The sequence below is a fragment of the Lactuca sativa genome, chromosome 3, assembly GCF_002870075.4.
Source record: "Lactuca sativa cultivar Salinas chromosome 3, Lsat_Salinas_v11, whole genome shotgun sequence".
NCBI lineage: Eukaryota > Viridiplantae > Streptophyta > Magnoliopsida > Asterales > Asteraceae > Lactuca > Lactuca sativa.
Genome location: NC_056625.2, coordinates 66,948,212 through 66,968,090, shown reverse-complemented (window position 1 = coordinate 66,968,090; position 19,879 = coordinate 66,948,212). Strand labels below are relative to the sequence as shown.

Here is a 19,879-nt window from a genome sequence, read left to right as displayed (position 1 = left end):
TGGGTAAAATGGAAATTTGTCCTTATGTGTAAAGACAATAGTGGGCTTTATAGTGGTTCTCTTAAAAGCATCAACATGACGTTCCTTTTTATGTGGATTTGGCGATCGAAGAACGACAACTCTACTCTATGGCAACATGTGATCTCCGTAATTCATAATATTCATAGCAAACCGGTGACCAAACTCGCCTTAAAATCTATCCTGGGGGTGTGGAGTAACATCATCAAAACCATCGCAGACCTTGAAGAAATTGATGTAAGTTTCAATTAAATCTTATCTTGTTTTGTAGGTTCGGGGAACAATACTTTGTTTTGGCTTGATGATTGGACTGGAGGAGGTGCTCTGGACAACCGATTTCCCCATCTTGCTTCCTTGGATTCTAAGAAGCCTTGCACGGTGGCAGAAAGAATCTCTGTTGATAGCTTTACATGGATGTGGGAAATAAGACCCATGCTTCCCGAGGAACAACAGGAGTTGCAACATCTGATCACAATCATCTCTAATTTCCCTTTGTCCGACGTTGAAGACTTGTGGAGATCAAAGCTTGATGTCGATGCCTCGATGGTCACTTTTACATTTGCAAGCTCAGATACTTAATCGACTCCAAACTCACCATATCAGCGAGCAATCCTACCATCTGGTTGAAGTCGGTTCCCTCAAAGGTCACGAGTTTTATATGGAAAGCTTGCATGGATCGCATTCCTTCTGCCTTGGCGCTCATTCGTCGTAGGGTTAACATCGCTTCGTGCTCGTGCTCTCTCTCTCTCTCTCTCTCTCTCTCTCTCTCCTAACGGGGTCGATTCAAGGGACCATCTTTTAGCATCGTGACCTTACATTCGGGAGGTTCTGGTTTGGATTTTTAGGTGGTGTGACATTCCTTTTCGTATCTTTGATTAAGTTTCGGAGATCATCGACTATGCTGCCAATTGGGGCTGGTGCACAAAAAAGAGAAAACGATTCGCATCCATTATTTATGGTGCTATTTTGTGTGTTTGGAAAGCGAGAAATTACTAGATTTTCAACAAGTTGTCCATTCTTCCTACCAAGACGGCGGATTGCATTATAAATATGGTTTACAATCGGGAACTTTATAGGGGTAATTTGGGTACTTGTAATTGAGCGGATTGGATATTTTGTCCTTTCAAAAATATGTAGCGTTTTTTTCCCTTGCATTTTTCTCCTAGTCTGGACTTAGTTTTGTGTTTTTTGTTCTGTTTCCGCTCTATATAAAATCGTTGTTTCCAAAAAAATTAAATTTAAATAATGTTATTTACTTCATGATTAATGAGAAAAACATAAAAATGTAGAGTGAAAAATATTAAATTTGATATATTAAATATGACAACAACAATTATACATTATATAACAAAATAATTATTAAAAACAGATATAAATATATGATCTAATATTAAGAGATTTGAGGTTTGGAAGAAATTAATAATTGATATTGTTGACACATATAATAACGGAAAAAAATAATTTGTATCTTTTCTAATATGTAGGAAATTTTAATTGAAATACAGATAGAAAAGATGTCATGTGTATAATAGTTTGTTTAATAGAAGGACAAATAATAATTTTAGAATTTGTTTATCACAACTATATGGTTTCCAAATTAAATGGCCTCTTCCCCTTTGACTAGGTGTGAGACTCGTTTAGTAGTACACAAGTTTATTAAAAATACAAGTTTAATATCAATGTATAAATATTATATTTAAAAATATATATTTTTACATAAATGCGAACGATATAATAAATAAGTAAGTAATTCAATCTATGCTAATAAAAAACTATTGACATATTTTAAATAATAATGTTGAAAATTAAGGTGTAAACATTAAATATTTTTTAAATTAACTTTTGAAATAAATACAAACAAAATGATGAATAAGTAGTTATTGAATATATACTAATAAAAAAATTATTGACATATTGTAAATAATTGTTACGAATCAAAATTTTCAAATACTTTGAATATTGTCTTCTTTTTCATTTATTAGGGTAGAAATAGAGATGTATTATACACACATATTTCTTTATAAAATCAGAATAAATAATAAATTTGTTAGAATTCAAATTAAAAGTTCAAAAAATTAAAGGTATGTTTTGAATTCAAATATATCATCAAATACACGACCTTAATTGTGTCATTAGAACATCCATTTGAATTCATATATATGTGTAAATTAATAAACATTTAAATATAATGAATATTTTACATATATAATGGTCGACTCATTAATTAGTGGAATTGATTATTGATTAATAAAAAAATAAAAATACCACATACTATCGTGTGGAATTTAAATAATTGTAAAATCTCATATAATGACATATGAAAAAAGCTTTGATAAAGTGACAAGTGACAAAAAAAAAATCTTTATTTATTACAAAGGATTCATGAATAATATGACATCTAAAACTAACACCATATATTGCATCAACATATGGAATAAAATGAATTAATAAAGCTTTAAATATATGTTCAAATTTCAACATAATAAACTAAACTATTAATTTCAAATGAAGAAGTTAAAATTCTTTAAGTTCTAGAGAAAAATGAAAATAAAACCGTCAAAATTCATACATAATGCAAAAGAATTACTTTAAAGTTCGAAGGTAAAGTTTAAGATGTGTTGAAATTGAATATTTACTTTCGAACCAAAAAATATAAATACTTGTAACCATGGTTCTAAATAACGTAAAACGTGACTTGCCGACAATTTCAAGCCTCACGTTTTTTTTAGCCGTGACGAGCCACATCCTTTGTAAAGTGTAATTTAAGACAACAATTTTGTATATAATGAATAATTTTATATTTAGTTTCTATTATCATTCATTATATATATATATATATATATATATATATATATATATATATATATATATATATATATATATATATATATATATGTGTGACTTAAGGTAACACTTTGTTAAAACTTGGCGGCAAGTACAAGCATTGGAGTCATGACTGTTGGATTAGTGTCTAAGTCCATAACTATTTTGGTATGTACTTGACCCGATGGTGCATGGTCATTTTGGGTTGCCTTCACCAAAACAACTTGATAGGATGAATTATGGAGATAGAGGATTAATTATGATTTATTAATATATTATGAGAATAATATATTAAAGGAGAAATCATATTGTTTAATTAATATTAGTCAATAATTAATTAAGAATTAATTTTGTGGCTAAAAGAGATTAATTAAACTTAAGGGACTAGAACTGTCAATTGTATGATAGTTGAATTGGGCTAATGACTCCATATTAGAGGGATGGACGAATTCTATGGGGAAACCCATTAGAAATCGTCCAAGGCCTCCAAGAAGGGAGTCCATGGGTTGCTTAGGGCCTAAGCAATCAAATTAGGGTTTCCTTGTTAGATAACCCTAATAGCCTCACTATTTAAGGACCCCTAAGGTACCAAAAACGTGGCTAACTGATTCCTTAGGGTTTCTACACGTTTTTGGGAGCCTCCTCTCTTATCATTCTTGATCCTCTTGCTCTTGGTGTTTGTGAGCCATTAGAGGAGTGACACTTGTGACTCTAAGCTTTCTAAAGCCATTACAAGGAGGATTTGAGATTGTTATTGCTACATAACAATCAAGGTAAGATCTAAACCCCATTCTTATGTTAATATGATTAATTATATGCTAGATCTAGGGTTTATAGCTTTGGATATTCAATTGCATGTTCATTAGACAAACTAGATCCAAAAGCTATTAGGGTTTGCATGTACACCATAGGAATGATGTTTTGCTCATAACCCAACAATGACGCGCCATGACGAGCTTTTTAGAACATTGCTTGCAACTAATTATGGGCGTTGAATAGAATTCCATTTAACTTTCAATGAAAAAGTTAGCATTCTTAATAGTTAAATAAAAGGCTAATAAAGTTATAATTATGAGTAATTAACATTTTTTTTGAACAACCAAAATTGTTCAAACACAACTAGTAAGAAGCTGGAAGGAAAAAGAATTACAAGACATTACAACTCAAAGGATTTTGATACCACATGGTTCAATTAATGTTATTTCTACCATTCCTATCAGAATACAAATCAAACGAATAGATAACAATGTTTTCAAAAATGCTAATTTTCTTCATTTTTATGATTCGAAAACCACATTATTTCGGTATTTCCAAAGCATCTAAATTGTAGTTGTAACACTCCAAAAATCATAAAAATTTAAAATTTTCAAAACAACCATTAACGATCACTGTTTACAAAAAGAACCATTGTTTCCAAGGTAAAGTCATATCAGAGCATCCAAAAAATCAATATCATGAAAATAGGAAGATGTGCACGATCAGGCCTTCGGTTTCCCACGATCCTCTGAAATATCTGAAACAATAAATTAAAACTATAAGCCAAAACTTAGTGATTTCCCCTAAAGCCAAAACTTAGTGGTCTTCCAAACAACAGGCTACGATTTCCAGATCTAGTGTAGAGGCGGAGTATAGAGGCGTTGCCAATGCCGTCACAGAAACCTCCTGGCTACAAAATCTTCTTCTTGAGCTTCGTTGCCCCACCTAGAAAGCCACGCTCATCTATTGTGACAACGTTAGTGCAGTTTACATGTCTTCCAATCCAATCCAGCACCATCGAACCAAACATATAGAGATTGACATCCACTTTGTCCGGGACAAAGTTGCCCTCGGTCATGTTCGAGTTCTCCATGTTCCATCATCCTCTCAGTATGCCGATATCTTCACCAAAGGTCTCCCCACAAGCATATTTTTAGACTTTCGATCCAGTTTGAACGTTCGTCATATGCCTCCTGATAAAATTGAGGGGGATGTTAGTGTACAACCCATAATGTATAGCCCATTGTGTTTAGCCTTGTACAACCCAATGTATTTGTGTATATATGTATCGAGGTAATGTTGAATGAGATCAAGGAAAATCATTTTATAATAGTTGGAAGACCCATTCATTGGAAGGAAGCTTAGAGATCCAGATTTAGCTCCATATTTTAGTGACTTTTGAGGTATAAAGTTGATACCTTGTCTACTCTTTACTTTGATCCACTCTTTAGCTTGTTATGGTCCTTTTTGGTCCCTTTTGGTTGGTATTGATGATTTAAGACCATTTTAGAAGCTAAATCTTGTAGATCTGGATGTTTGGAGGGTTCCTTAAGCTTAAAAGGTGCAAATTTTATGCTGTTTATGGTCTTATGCATGTATTATGTAACATCCCAAAAATCATGACCAAAAATTTCTTTTAAAAACATTACTAATCCATAGCATTAAGTCAGGCAATCATAAAAAAGGGGTTATATGACAAATTAGAGTATCTTTTCCAAAACACTTATTCATTTTATCAGAGTAAACATCCCATGCTAAACTTCTTGGTGTGTGCCATGCAATCATCCCGAGCTCTTCATTCCGCTACCGGAAATACCTGAAACCAAACTAAAAACCGTAAGCACGAAGCTTAGTGAGTTCCCCAACCTACCACATACCATACATATCTACTGAGCACATAACCACATACTGGCCCCCCACCCGCTGCATTGGGCCTCGCCCGCCATCGAACCCTGTTCGTCATTAGGCCCCGCCTGGCATCAGGTCCCACCTGGCATCGAGCCCCGCCCGGTATACATATATGTTTCCTTTAGGCCCTGCCTGACTCTGGGCCTCGCCCGCCATACACATACATACGATTAAATAACATACTGAAGCATACATAAACATTCCCTAACCATACCCTTCTCTAAGGCCTCGCCTAACTTGGGCCCTGCTCCTGGTCTGCTACTAAAGTAGTGGATCCCCGTCCACACTCCTACTAGTAGTGAGATACGGGCCCTCGCCCACACTCATATCCTTCCTATCATGGGCCTCGCCCCTACTCTGCTAATATCGAGATATGGAACCCCATCCATACCCAGCTAATGATGAGATACGGGACCTCGCCCACACTCACCTCTTTACCAGGAACATACAAGTATCACGAAGACAACAAGTATAATCTAACACATTACATAAGAATCTTCCTCGGGAATACCCCGGCATCGGACCCCCGACCCAGAAGCATACTATTATCTAACGTACTTCGGGCTTACCCCGACATTGGACCCTTAGTCCAGATCCTATCATACCGACATATGTATGAATCACAAAGACCTCTAGCATCCTAACATTCCTCGGGCCTCGCCCGACATCAGGTCGTAACTCGGAACATATATCAATAAGTGCCTAGGGCTAACCCCCTGGTCTTCCTTCTAAACATAAGCATAAACATGAACATGAACATAATGGGACAACATTATGGCCATAGACCCATGCACATAGTGAGGAGACTCACCTTGAACTGCTGAAATTGCTGATAACCCTCCGGCTGCTATCCAACAACTCTCCGAACTGCTTTTCCTCTAGCTCCCCGAGCTACCAATACCAAAATAGCAACACATAGTCTAACTGTCCTTAAGAAGCCAAGTAAGTCAACTCTGGTCAAGGTCCTTCTCAAGGTCAAAGTCAACGGTCAGAGTCAAATTCCAGTTGACTCAACTCGCCGACTTGTTCTACCAACTCATCGAGTCCATGCTCCTCAAATCCCAAAACGACCTCGACTCTACTCGTCGAGTCTAGCAACAACTCGACAGGTACTCCTTCAACTAACATTCAAGACCATCTTCAACCGACTCGCCGAGTTCATCCTTGAACTCGTCGAGTTCATCTTCATAACTAAGAAGATTGCTTTGGACTCGCCGAGTTCCTCTTCAACTCGTCGAGTACTATGATATTTAAGTCCATTATGGAACCAGACTAGCTGAGCCCTTCTCTAACCCCACTCACTGATCTGACTCATGAACAGAAGGGCTTGGGTTTGCGGCCAGACTCGTCGAGTCCATCTTGTGACATCTCTATTTTGTCGATTACAGTCCATCCCAACACCTCCAACCCATAGATCTGGACTCCTTATGCTAGCATTACATGTAAAGTTGCTAACTTTATGTGCATGCAAGGTGTTATGGGGCTAAAACACTTAATCCAAGCTTCAAAGAAAACCTAGGTCATGAAATGGGATCTTAGCGATTTAAAGCCAACAACTCCAAGCTCCTAAAGCTCAAGAGTGTCCAGATATGTTGTCCAAATCCATCCTCAAGGGTTTAATACTCAGATTAACCTTGGAAATGATCCAAATGTGACCAAAAGCAAACTAGAAAGGGGATCTATCAATTGAAAGCTCAAGGTCCAAACTTTTTACCTTCTAACAGTTTCCAAAACGATATGAAGGCTGGATCTACACTTCCTTCCTTGCTCCTTTCTTCCAATCCTTCAAAATCCACTCCAATGGACCTCAATCTTCACCAAAAGCTCCAAAAATGAAGTTGGGTGGCTAGGTTTTTGGGGTTCTGGATGAGAGAGGTTGTAATGGGTCGGCATTGTGGCCATAGACCCATGCACACAGTGAGGAGACTCACCTTGAACTGCTGAAATTGCTGATAACCCTCCGGCTGCTATCCAACAACTCTCCCAACTGTTGTTCCTCTAGCTCCCCGAGCTACTAATACCAAAATAGCAACACATAGTCTAACTGTCCTCAAGAAGCCAACTAAGTCAACTCTGGTCAAGGTCCTTCTCAAGGTCAAAGTCAACTGTCAGAGTCAACTTCCAATTGACTCAACTCGCCGAGTTGTTCTACCAACTCGTCGAGTCCATGCTCCTCAAATCCCTAAACGACCTCGACTCTACTCGTCGAGTCTAGCAACAACTCGACGGGCTCTCCTTCAACTAACATTCAGGACCATCTTCAATCGACTCGTCGAGTTCATCCTTGAACTCGTTAAGTTCATCTTCATAACTAAGAAGATTGCCTTGTACTCGCCGAGTTCCTCTTCAACTCGTCAAGTACTATGATATTCAGGTCCATTATGGAACCAGACTGGCTAAGCCCTTATCTAACCCACTCACTGATCTGACTCATAAACAGAAGGGCTTGGGTTTGCGGCCCGACTCGTCGAGTCCATGAACTGACTCGCCGAGTCCATCTTGTGACATCTCTATTTTGTCGATTATAGTCCATCCCGACACCTCCAACTCATAGATCTGGACTACTTATGCTAGAATTGCATGTAAAGTTGCTAACTTTACGTGCATGCAAGGTGTTATGGGGCTACAGCACTTAATCCAAGATTCAAAGAAAACCTAGGTCATGAAATGGGATCTTAGCTTGATAAAGCCAACAACTCTGAGCTCCTAAAGCTCAAGAGTGTCCAGATCTATTGTCCAAATCCATCCTCAAGGGTTTAATACTCAGATTAACCTTGGAAATGATGCAAATGTGACCAAAAGCAAACTAGAAAGGGGATTTATCAATTGAAAGCTCAAGGTACAAACTTTTTACCTTCTAACAGTTTCCAAAACGATATGAAGGCTGGATCTACACTTCCTTCCTTGCTCCTTTCTTCCAAGCCTTCAAAATCCACTCCAATGGACCTCAATCTTCACCAAAAGCTCCAAAAATGAAGTTGGGTGGCTAGGGTTTTAGGGTTCTGGATGAGAGAGGATGTAATGAACCCTAGGGAAGAGAATAAGATGCTTAAATAGGGTACCAAGTCCCATAATTAGAGCCTTCCCAACCCAGACCAGACTCGCCTAGTCCACTCGCTGACTCGCCAAGTCGGTCACTTAATCTGCGACACAGATTCTGCGCTGACTCGTCGAGTTCCTCCTTAGACTTGACGAGTTGATCCCTTTGACTTAGGGTTTTTCTTTCCTTTTCGGGTTTTCTGGATTCTGGGTGTTACATATTAAGTCATTTATTAAGCTCTTTTGAGCTCTAGAGCCTCATTAAGCCATCCATGCACGTAAAGTTGGCAACTTTACATGATAAACCCCCTTAAGGAAGTCAAATATAAGTTGGGATGGAAGTCATAATCGATTAAAGAAGCTAAAAAGTGAAAGTTGGCAAAAGGGTGGAGTACGTTAGGCGTACAAGCATGTACACTATGTGTACAAGACCTCAAGCGATTACGTTGAGCATACAAGCCGAGTACGCCCCGCATACTCAGCAGTGAGCTGCGGAAGTTGGCTTTTCGGTATTGGGATTCATTTTGGACTTTAGGAGTCTAGGGCTTTATTTTGGGCCATAAGAATATTGTTTTGGGCTAAGAATATTTTTGGACCTTGGTTTAACGCCCATGAAGGGGTTTGAGCCCAATTTGGAAAATTGGGTCATAGTGGGCCTTGGGTGATTATTTTAGAAATTGGGCCTTTGGAAAATTTGGATTGGGCTTGGGCCTTAGGCTAAATACAAGGAAGGGTAAAAAGGTCTTTTACCCTAGTTCGGACTCTTAGGGTGAGTAAGGATCCAATTACTAATTCGATGATGTTTTGTGATTATAGCGCGAAGATTTTTAGCGGGCCAACAACTAGAGATTTATCCGTGAGATTCAACAGTGCGTGGTGAGTTTCCTCACCATATTTAGCAGGTCTAAGGCACCAATTCCGGCTCATGATCAGTGATGCTAGGATACTAGATGTCTGTGTGAATCTTGTATGTGTATGTGCTTCTATGATTTGTATGTTGGGCGGGGCCTGTTATGCGAGTTTGGGCAGGGCTCGGTATACTCAGTGGGCGGGGCCTGATATATAAGTTTGGGCGGGGCCTGTTATGCGAGTGTGGGCAGGGCCCGATACACTCATTGGGCGGGGTCCGTTATGTGTTTATTTATGTATGGTATATGGTATGATGGGGAACCCACTAAACTTTGTGCTTACAATTTTTAGTTTATGTTTCAGGTACTTCTGATTCCAAATGGAAGAGCCTGCAATGATTGCAGAGCACACACCACATGTTTTTGCATTTTGTGGTTTACTCTGATGATTGATGATGTATTGATACAATTTGTTTATCTGTATTTTTATGATAATGTTTTTGGGATATTGGTTTTATTAGATTAAAAATGAAATTTTTGGGTTTTATTTTTGGGATGTTACACCAAACATGTGGAAATAGATTTACATTTTGTTAGGGAACATGTTGTTATTAGTCATGTGCGCGTTTTGCATGTGCCATTAGCTCATCAATTTGTAGATATATTTACTAAGGGTCTACCTATACAGTTATTTTTAGATTTTCGGGACAATTTAAACATTTGTAAACCCCATGCTCAAACTAAGGGGATATGTTAGTTCATTATGTGTTTTTATACTTTATGTATAGTGTAGGGTCCCTTATGTAACATTATATATATATATATATATATATATATATATATATATATATATATATATATTCTTGCAATGCAAGGGCTTTTCACAATTAACAGTAAACTCTTTGATTTTTTTCAAGAGTAGTAACAAAACACCACATTTTGTCCGACGTTTGCAAGGATTCGTTGTTTAGATAATTTCCAATCAGAATAACAATAAAACTAAATTGGAGGAAAGGAGTAAGATATGTAGCTTTCAATGAAATTTATTATTCGTAAAATAAGTTTAGCTTTTGGATGATCATTTTTCTGTCATTGATGCACTTACAACTTTTCTCGAGACCTATGAGGCATTTCATCGAATGGGCGGTGAAGGGAAGCTACAAATTTCCACTCACGCCTAAGTCAGGTGTTTCTTTTAGCCCAAAGGGGTTAATCGATTCAAAAAATAAAAGCGTGGTAAATCCAATTGAAGAGCTTACCTATATGGATTTCAGGAAGATTCCAAGTTACGATTGGGGAGATGGTTTTGCAATATGCTACAATCATCCATACAATAAAAATTGAGTTTAAATATGAGTAATCATTCTTCAGATTTAATTTTCAGCAAGAAAATCAACTCAAAGAGGAGAAAATTATAATGTTCTGTCTAAGCCAATTAGAGCGCTCTAAAGCCATAATCACACATAAGATTTTTCGATAACAATATTTCATTTGATTCTAGAATGATGGTACCGATCGTCTATAGGGTGAGGGAAGGGAGCAGGTCCTCAACAACAGTGTCTTCGGCTAGGGTTTTACATGGAGTCGATCATACCATTGAGAGGGAAGAAGTTTCAGGTAAGCACATGAAGGTTAATGGGGAAGGGATGGTGGGTTACCTTCTTGTAGGTTGTAGCGGCGGTGTACGGAGGGTGGTGGTAACAAACGAATGCTGGGAACTCAAGAGAGAAAGGGAAGCGACACATGAGATGTGGTTCGACTTCGGCTGATGGCATGCAAAGGAGATTAGAGTTTTCGACGTGTTGAAAGAAAGACTGTAAGTTACAATTTGACACGCATGTATATTTTGGTCAAGGTGATGTCATCAAATAGATCTAAGGGTAGAAACTTCAGGATTGAAATTCAATCAAATGCTCTAATTATTTCATTGGTGAATTAATGAATTAAATGTTATCTTTTAATAATATTTAGAAATGGTTTGCATGAAACCTTAAATTAGAAACGAAAGAAAGAAAATGAGACATTGTTGCATACTTGTAATTGATTTAAGTGCTTTGTATTCTATACTTTGTCTTCCGCTTTTCAAAAAGGGAAAACAAAGATAGATGCATACTCGCTTACATCTCTCCCACCGAAGCGAAAGTGGAAGAATTTAGGGGGAGAAATCAAGATTTTTGGTCATCATCATCGCGTTTGCATTAGCATCCATAGGCTACAGATCTCAAATTCCTCTTCAGATCCTCGTAATTGACCATTCCCCAGATCTCAATTCGATCAAACATACATATAATTGCAGTCACCGGTCTACGACCCGGTTATATAGTTCGTTTTTGCATTAAACATCTCTGGATCTGATCGAGCTCTCTCGCGGTTTCAAAACCGACCCAATCATGAATCCCTTTTCGTCTGGGACGCGTTTGAGGTGAGTTGCTTGTTTACAACTGATCTTATGTTTTAAAGCTTTTCCTTGTGATCAATTTTGAACTAGTTGTTCTTCATTTCGACCTAATTTGTATTAAGGTGATCTCAAATTGTCTATATTGAGAGTTAGTTCGCGTTCGTAATAGTTGGGGCATTTGATTTGTGTACATTTAATGGAATTCATCCATGTATTTCTCGGGTCACACAAATGAGTAAGACACTATCACCAACTGCAATACTCATAAGATCCTAATCTGGGTATGAAGATAATCCATGGACTCTATCATGAACTATCCCTCGCAAACCATATGTCTCTCTACTTCAAGATTTTCCATCTTTTTCGTTTATCCTTCATCTGCAACAGATTTGATTACATTTCATACCACATGCTTAACTTGTTGTTATTTAGTTGGGTCTGAAACTGTGAATGAAATATTATTGGTCTACTGCAGGGACATGATTAGGGCAATACGAGCCTGCAAAACTGCTGCAGAAGAGCGTGCTGTTATTAGAAAAGAATGTGCTTCTATTCGTGCATCCGTTAGTGATAATGACAATGATTACAGACACCGTAACTTGGCAAAGCTCATGTTCATTCACATGTTAGGATACCCCACACATTTTGGCCAAATGGAATGCTTGAAACTTATAGCAGCTCCTGGATTCCCTGAAAAGAGAATAGGATATCTGGGACTTATGTTGCTTCTTGATGAAAGACAAGAAGTTTTGATGCTTGTCACCAATTCACTAAAGCAGTATGCTCCTGTCTTTCTTCAATCTTATCTTTCCTATATCTTGTGTTCAAGCAACATGGTTGAATCTGAGAATCTTTTTTTTGTCATCATCTGCAGAGATCTTAACCACACCAATCAGTACATTGTGGAACTAGCTCTTTGTGCTTTGGGTAATATATGTTCTGCAGAAATGGCTCGTGATCTTGCACCTGAAGTTGAAAGATTGCTGCAATTTCGAGATCCAAATATTCGTAAGAAAGTAAGCTGATGTTAACATTCATTTCATTTCATGATCTCTTAAGGATGTTTCATCTAATTCTCACATTTCATATGAAGAATCATACTCACATAAGCTCCTACAATTTACAGGCAGCATTGTGCTCAATAAGGATTGTAAAGAAGGTCCCGGACCTTGCAGAAAATTTTGTCAACCCTGTTGTTTCCTTACTTAAAGAAAAGCATCATGGGGTTCTTTTAACAGCAATCCAACTCTGTACAGATCTTTGTAACCTTAATGAAGAGGCTCTTGAATTTTTCAGGGAGGTAAATATACTTGCTCTTGTTAAAGATCCTCTATGTGCTAAGAATTGTTTGACATGTGATTCTTTATGGGTAAATTAGTAATTTTAGTGATGAGATATATTTTCTTTCTTCTTTTCTTGGTGTAGAAATGCACAGAGGTGTTGGTGAAAGTTTTGAAGGATGTTGTGAACAGCCCATATGCTCCCGAATATGACGTTTCAGGTATTGCAGACCCTTTTCTTCATATAAGACTGCTTCGCCTTTTGCGTGTTTTGGGCCATGGAGATGCTGATGCTAGTGATTCCATGAATGATATTCTTGCCCAGGTTAGCTTTTATTTTTTTAAAGCTTATTGTGATATATAATTCAAAATTATAATGATTAATGAATTCCTTGTGTAGGTGGCAACAAAAACCGAGTCAAACAAGAATGCAGGGAATGCAATACTTTATGAATGTGTAGAAACCATTATGAGCATTGAAGATAGTAGTGGTTTACGTGTTCTTGCAATCAATATTTTGGGAAGATTCTTGTCTAATCGTGACAATAATATCAGGTGAGTTATGTCTTAATATGTCTTAATATGTCTTATGAGTAATTGAGTTATGAGTATTCCCTTTTTTATGGTCTAAAATATTGGTATTTGTTATATGGCAGATATGTTGCATTGAACATGCTGATGAAAGCAATTTCAGTAGATGATCAAGCAGTTCAGAGACATCGTGCAACAATCTTGGAATGTGTAAAGGTAAAATTTCTCTCTTAACAAAAAGAAATATTAATCAAGTTATATAGTTTGTTGTGGTTTCTGAATGCTTCTTTATGATTCAGGATTCAGATGCTTCAATTCGTAAAAGAGCTCTTGAACTTGTATACCTTTTGGTGAATGAGACCAATGTAAAACCTTTGACCAAGGAGTTAATTGATTATCTACATGTAAGTGACCAGGACTTCAAGGGAGATCTTACTGAAAAAATTTGCTCCATTGTAGAAAAGTAAGTTAAAGGTTTCATTTTTACCTTTTGATTTGGTGAATGTAATATTTTGATGATTTCAACTTATCATACACACAATAACATTTCTTCTTTGGTGTTGTAGGATTTCCCCTGACAAGATTTGGTACATTGATCAGATGCTCATGGTTCTTTCTGAGGTATGTGTTATGGTAGTAGGTTCTTGTAAATGATGAATTTCATTTTCCATGCATTGCTAGTGACCTCTAAATTGTTATAAAAACCTTGGTGGAATGGAAGTTATTAGTATGCTATTAAAGACTTATAAGGGACTCCTGATTCTTGTTTAGTGTTAGTTACTTATTTATACAACATTGTTTCACATTTTCCCTAATTTATGATGTTTGTTTTTATACAAAATATGCAATGATATTTCAAAATACGACCAATTCATGCAACCTGTTACGACTTATGTGTATGATGTGGCATAAGTTTTTACATTTTTTGACACATCAGCTGCTTAGTTGTATTTTAACAGACAAAAATAAATGATTTATGGCATGTCAATTCCTCAACTCCACTCTGTTTTGCAAGACCACCACCATTGGTTCTGTATATTGATGGTTCTACCATGTTATTGGATATTTGCAGAATCGGTTGTTTTTGGGAAGATATCCTGCTATTTTTTTTCTTTATTATTTTTTTTATATTTGGTGATGGATTTTTTACGGGTTAATATCATAAAAGACCTTATATATTGTTTTTTTTTTTTTTTTTTTTTTTTTTTTGGTTTAAACCTCAACTTTTTTTTTCCTGAAAAAGACCTTGCATTTTCACTTTCTCCCAAAAAAACCCCTCGACTTTTTGTTTTTTCCGAAGAAACCCTCAAGTTTTTATTTTCTTTATTTAAAAAACCTTCGCATTTGACAAGTTTTTTCGGAAAAAAAAACTGCTAAAAGTGTCAAATCAAAAAACATGGAAAAATGCAAGGTCTTTTTCAGGAAAAAATAAAGTTGAGGTTTAATCCGGAAAAAATAAACACAGTTTATAAGGTCTTTTAAAATATTAACCTTTTTTACAAGCGGAATGTCCATGTATGTATAAGTAGTTAAAATATAAAAAATTAAAATGGTAACAGGTTAACCAGTTTTTCATTACTTTGTTGCCTGAATTGGTTCAATTTTGAAACGTTGTTGCATATTTTATATAAAAACAAACATTGTTGCATAAATTGATTTTTCTTTTTTTACATAAATAAACAATTTCACCTGGTATTTTTGTTCATGATAATTCATAATCCATGTAGGGTGGTTGTCTCAACTTAAAGCCATGTTCATTATAATTCACATGGTATTTTTGTTCGCCTCATAGTTTCAGTCACTTGTGCTTCATGATGTTTGTTTGACTTAAGATTTGGTCAAAACTATACTATAGTTTTTGAGGTAGTTTGCTCAGTGATTCCTGCACCTCAAATAGTTATCATTCCACTTCCACCTATTTGGAATTTTGGATCCCTACTGAATCTCTAATGGATGTTTTGGATTAGAATTAGAAGTAGTTTTTCACAATACTACTACTAATCTGATGTTGTATTGTTAGTAGGCTGGAAACCATGTAAAAGATGAAGTATGGCATGCTCTTATTGTTGTAATAACCAATGCTTCTAATCTCCATGGATATACAGTACGCTCCCTCTACAAGGCAGTCCAAACATCACTTGACCGGGTACCTTCACTTTCCTACTTTATATCTACAACTTAAACATATACATATACATATACATATACATATACATATACATATCCTTATTATTTGAAAATCAGGAAACACTTGTTCGGGTGGCTGTATGGTGCATAGGGGAATATGGTGACATGTTGGTAAACGGTATTGGAACGCTTGATCTTGAGGAACCTATAACTGTAAGTTTTCTTAAATCTTTATCTCTCTCTTTCTTATCACATATTATGCATATATATATATATATATATATATATATATATATATATATATATATATATATATATATATATATTCTTAAATGTTTTATGAACAGGTAACTGAAAATGATGCTGTTGATGTTGTTGAACTTGCAATCAAACACCATGCATCAGATCTTACTACCAGAGCTATGTGTTTGATTGCTTTGTTGAAACTGTCATCCCGTTTCCCTGTTTGCTCACAGTAAGTTTTGCTTGTTTGATTGTTATTCGTTAAAACCACTCAAGTTTAGTTTTATATGAAGTTTCTGATAACATGTCATGGGTGTTCAATTTTAGGAGAATAAAGGATATGGTTGTTCAATCTAAAGGAAGCCTTCTGCTTGAACTGCAACAAAGATCCATAGAATTTGATTCTATAATCGAAAAGCATCAGAATATATGGTATAATGGAACTACGGATACTAAGTTATATAATTTAATATAAAAAAGATTGAAGTGAAGTAATTAATAATGGTATGTGAAGGTCTGCACTGGTTGAAAGGATGCCAGTTCTTGATGAAGCAAGTTTCAGTGGAAGGAGAAATGGTTCTACTTCTATTCCTTCAACTTCAATGGGAAGTAGTAGTCTTCCTAATGGAGTTGTTAAAACAAATGCTGCTCCTTTAGTGGACTTGCTTGATTTAGGAGGAGGAGAAGAACCTCCTCCACCAAATACAAATAGCATGATGACAGGTGGCAACTTTCTTCAAGATCTTCTTGATGTTGGCATGTCCCCTTCTTCATCACAACCATGTTAGCTTTAGTTTCAAATCATATCAATTTGTTTCTCTCTTGTTGAAAATTGAAATCATATTTATTTTTGTTTGTTTCAAATTTAGTTACAAATGCAAACCAAGCTCAAAAAAGTGGCACAGATGTTCTGCTGGATCTACTATCAATCGGATCACCTCCTCATCAAAATGGTTCATCTACGCCACATCATGATGATATATTATCAATAAATCAAGATAATAATAAAAATAAAACTTCAGTTACTCCATTAGGCAGCCTTTCATCACCTTCACCTATGGTGGATTTATTAGACGGATTTGGTCCTACCCCTCCACCACCTAGTACGTTTATTTATTTATTATTTTATACTAAACTTTGGTAAAAGAAAAGTTATTTTTTAAATTCTAACCATTGTTTTTTAATGTAACAGAAAACGATGCTCCTGCTTATCCACCATTAGTTGCTTTTGAGAGCAGCTCTTTAAGGTTAATGTTCAACTTTACTAAACAACCTGGGAATCCACAAACAACCGAGATTGAAGCAAACTTCACAAACAAGTCTTCCAATGTCTATTCAGATTTTGTTTTCCAAGCAGCAGTACCAAAGGTAACATTTACATTTACTTACTACTTTAATAATCATATCTTTCATGTTTACTTAGCTCTTAATTTACTTGTTCTCTGAATACATATTGTGTGATATGAATATGCCATTCAATCGACAGTTTCTTCAGATGCATTTGGAACCTGCTAGCAGTAACTCTCTTCCTGGAAGTGGTAATGACTCAATAACACAAAAATTACGAGTTACCAACACTCAACATGGCAAGGTAACTATAAAATAAATCATCATGGAATGAAATGCTTGTGTGTGTGTGTGTGTGTTTTTTTTAAAAAATGTTTGTTTACATGATATGAATGTTGTTTATTATGGCAGAAAGCAATCATTATGCGCATAAGAATAAGTTACAAGTTGAACAACAAAGACATGTTGGAAGAAGGACAAATCAGCAACATCCCTCGTGAGATATGATAACATTTTTTACTCTGGTAAAAACCATCTTCTCTCACTATCTCTAGTGTTTTATCAAAAGTTTTTGGTTTGATGATAATATATTTATCATATTTTTAGCAAACGAGATTCTTAGTAAAAGGATTCAAAGCTTGTTGGATTTGTACATTAAGAAGAGAATTGTGGGTAATGAAATTTTCAATTTTGTCATGATAGAAGGAGGAGCTCTGAGGTTTCACATGTTTTTTTTTGAATTGTTATTTGTTGATAGAAAAAAATTCTAGTTGTGTAAAATAGATGGTATTGTTTTTTTAGCCATGGGAGTTTCAAGTATTTGTGGAATTGAAATTATCCGGGATGCAGTGTGTATGTAATGTTTGTTTTGAGCATGAATGTAAAAGGGTATGGTAATTTTATATAACAGCATACAAATTTCAAACTTGTAAAATGCAAAATATTTCTACCAGTAATACAAACATATTTATACTTTTTTACACGTAATTGCAACATACTTCCAATTCTAAAAATATGAATAAACTTCTATGTTTTCTTTTTACTGATAATAACAATACGTAACAAATAAAATACATTGCCAATATAGGTGTTAAATATCAAGTATGTTGCTATTATGAGTAGAAACAATAATATAAGCTGTTGGCATTGTGGATAAAAATTAAATTATATTGGTATTTTTGGTGAAGAAATTGTAGCGCGTAGCTAATAGGGTAGAAATATAAGTACGTTTTTTTTTATGGATGCTATTTTATACAATTTGTCCTATCTGTATCCGTGTTAGATGTGCATGCGTATACGTTTTGTTAAAACATATTTTATTTAACAAATAATTGAATATTGAATCTACGCCTTACTTTTCAACCATATTATTCAGAAATAATGATAAATTGTCGCTTTCCTTAATACCTTCCCCAAAATTAACCAAAAAAGTATGGATTTTCCACCAACAATGCATTTGCCAAAACAACGTTTTTGGAATTTTAAAGTGCCCCGTGAGCCGGGTCTAGTTGTCCATATTTAAGCTAATCTTTTTAGTGGGAATACATTTTTTTCCCTTTTCATTTTACAATACTGAGAAACACTTTTAAATCGTAATATTGAAAAGGAAAATAGGCCTATTTAAGTAAGTTTTTCTTATATAAATAGTAGGGGATCAACATTTTGCAATTTGTAGGGGTGCCATGCATAATGCTTATGGGTACCATGAAATACCAAAAATGACGTCGTTTTGGCATTTTACGCAATGCCCATAAGCATCTCGTACGGTGCTTTACAAAATGCATGGTTGTTGATGAAAAATCTTGATTTTTGGCTAATTTTTGGACAATAGTTAAAAAATGGCTATTTTTGTCAAAAAAATCTCTATATTTTAACTATAGTTGTTTCATTTGGAGGAAGGTTTAGGGCTCTTGAGGTATTTACTACTTGTCTATTTTTCGCATGCCAAACATTGTGAATAAATATTTGGAGTCTATTCGGGCAATGTTCTTTTTGGGTACTGACTCAACTGATCGTAGGATTCACTGGGAAGGAGTTACTGCGAGTAAACAAAAAGGTGGCTTGGAGATTGGTACGTTGGAGGCTTTTAATAAAGCTTTACACTGTAAAGAAAATGGCGTTTTTTAAACGAGAACAAAGCTTTATGGGTTCAGTGTTAAAAGCAATGAACGGTTTTGAGGATGCCCTCGGTACACATGATGATATGATTGTTACTAAAGGAGCATGGAGAAAGATCATTGGTACTATTAATAACTTAGACGAATTTGGCACTATAAATCGTGAGGCGAATAAAAAGAAATTAGGAGATGTGTTGTTAACAAGGTTTTGGAAAGATACTTAGGCTGGAGGGAACCATTTTAATTATAACTCAGTTTCATAGGCTATATGCTTTGGAGTTGATTCAAGCGTGTTACGTTAGTGAAAGGTTGGGTTATATAACAACTATTTTTGGCATTGACGATGTCCGATTAGAGGAGGAATTGAAGAAACTCAATTGAATGAGATGCTTAATGTCATTAATGGTGTACATCTTACGTATAAAGAAGACTTTTGGGTGTGGGATGTTGGCGGATTTGGACGTATTCAAGGTAGGAGAGGTCCGAAGGATTATTAATGATAAC

General features: G+C 35.7%; 1 protein-coding gene across 1 annotated transcript; it reads left to right on the top strand.

Annotated features, from left to right (window-relative positions):
• Window positions 1–11,782: 11,782 nt before the first annotated feature.
• On the top strand, window positions 11,783–17,904 carry LOC111888319 (AP-1 complex subunit gamma-2-like). The gene is made up of 18 exons (XM_042900494.2): window positions 11,783–11,814; window positions 12,266–12,568; window positions 12,665–12,806; window positions 12,917–13,090; window positions 13,216–13,395; window positions 13,471–13,625; window positions 13,727–13,817; window positions 13,901–14,064; window positions 14,168–14,222; window positions 15,625–15,747; window positions 15,846–15,941; window positions 16,076–16,203; window positions 16,299–16,403; window positions 16,486–16,752; window positions 16,845–17,074; window positions 17,164–17,339; window positions 17,458–17,562; window positions 17,670–17,904. The coding sequence occupies exons 1-18, from the start codon at window positions 11,783–11,785 to the stop codon at window positions 17,763–17,765; spliced, it is 2,622 nt and encodes an 873-aa protein (XP_042756428.1). The 3' UTR covers window positions 17,766–17,904.
• Window positions 17,905–19,879: the final 1,975 nt, after the last annotated feature.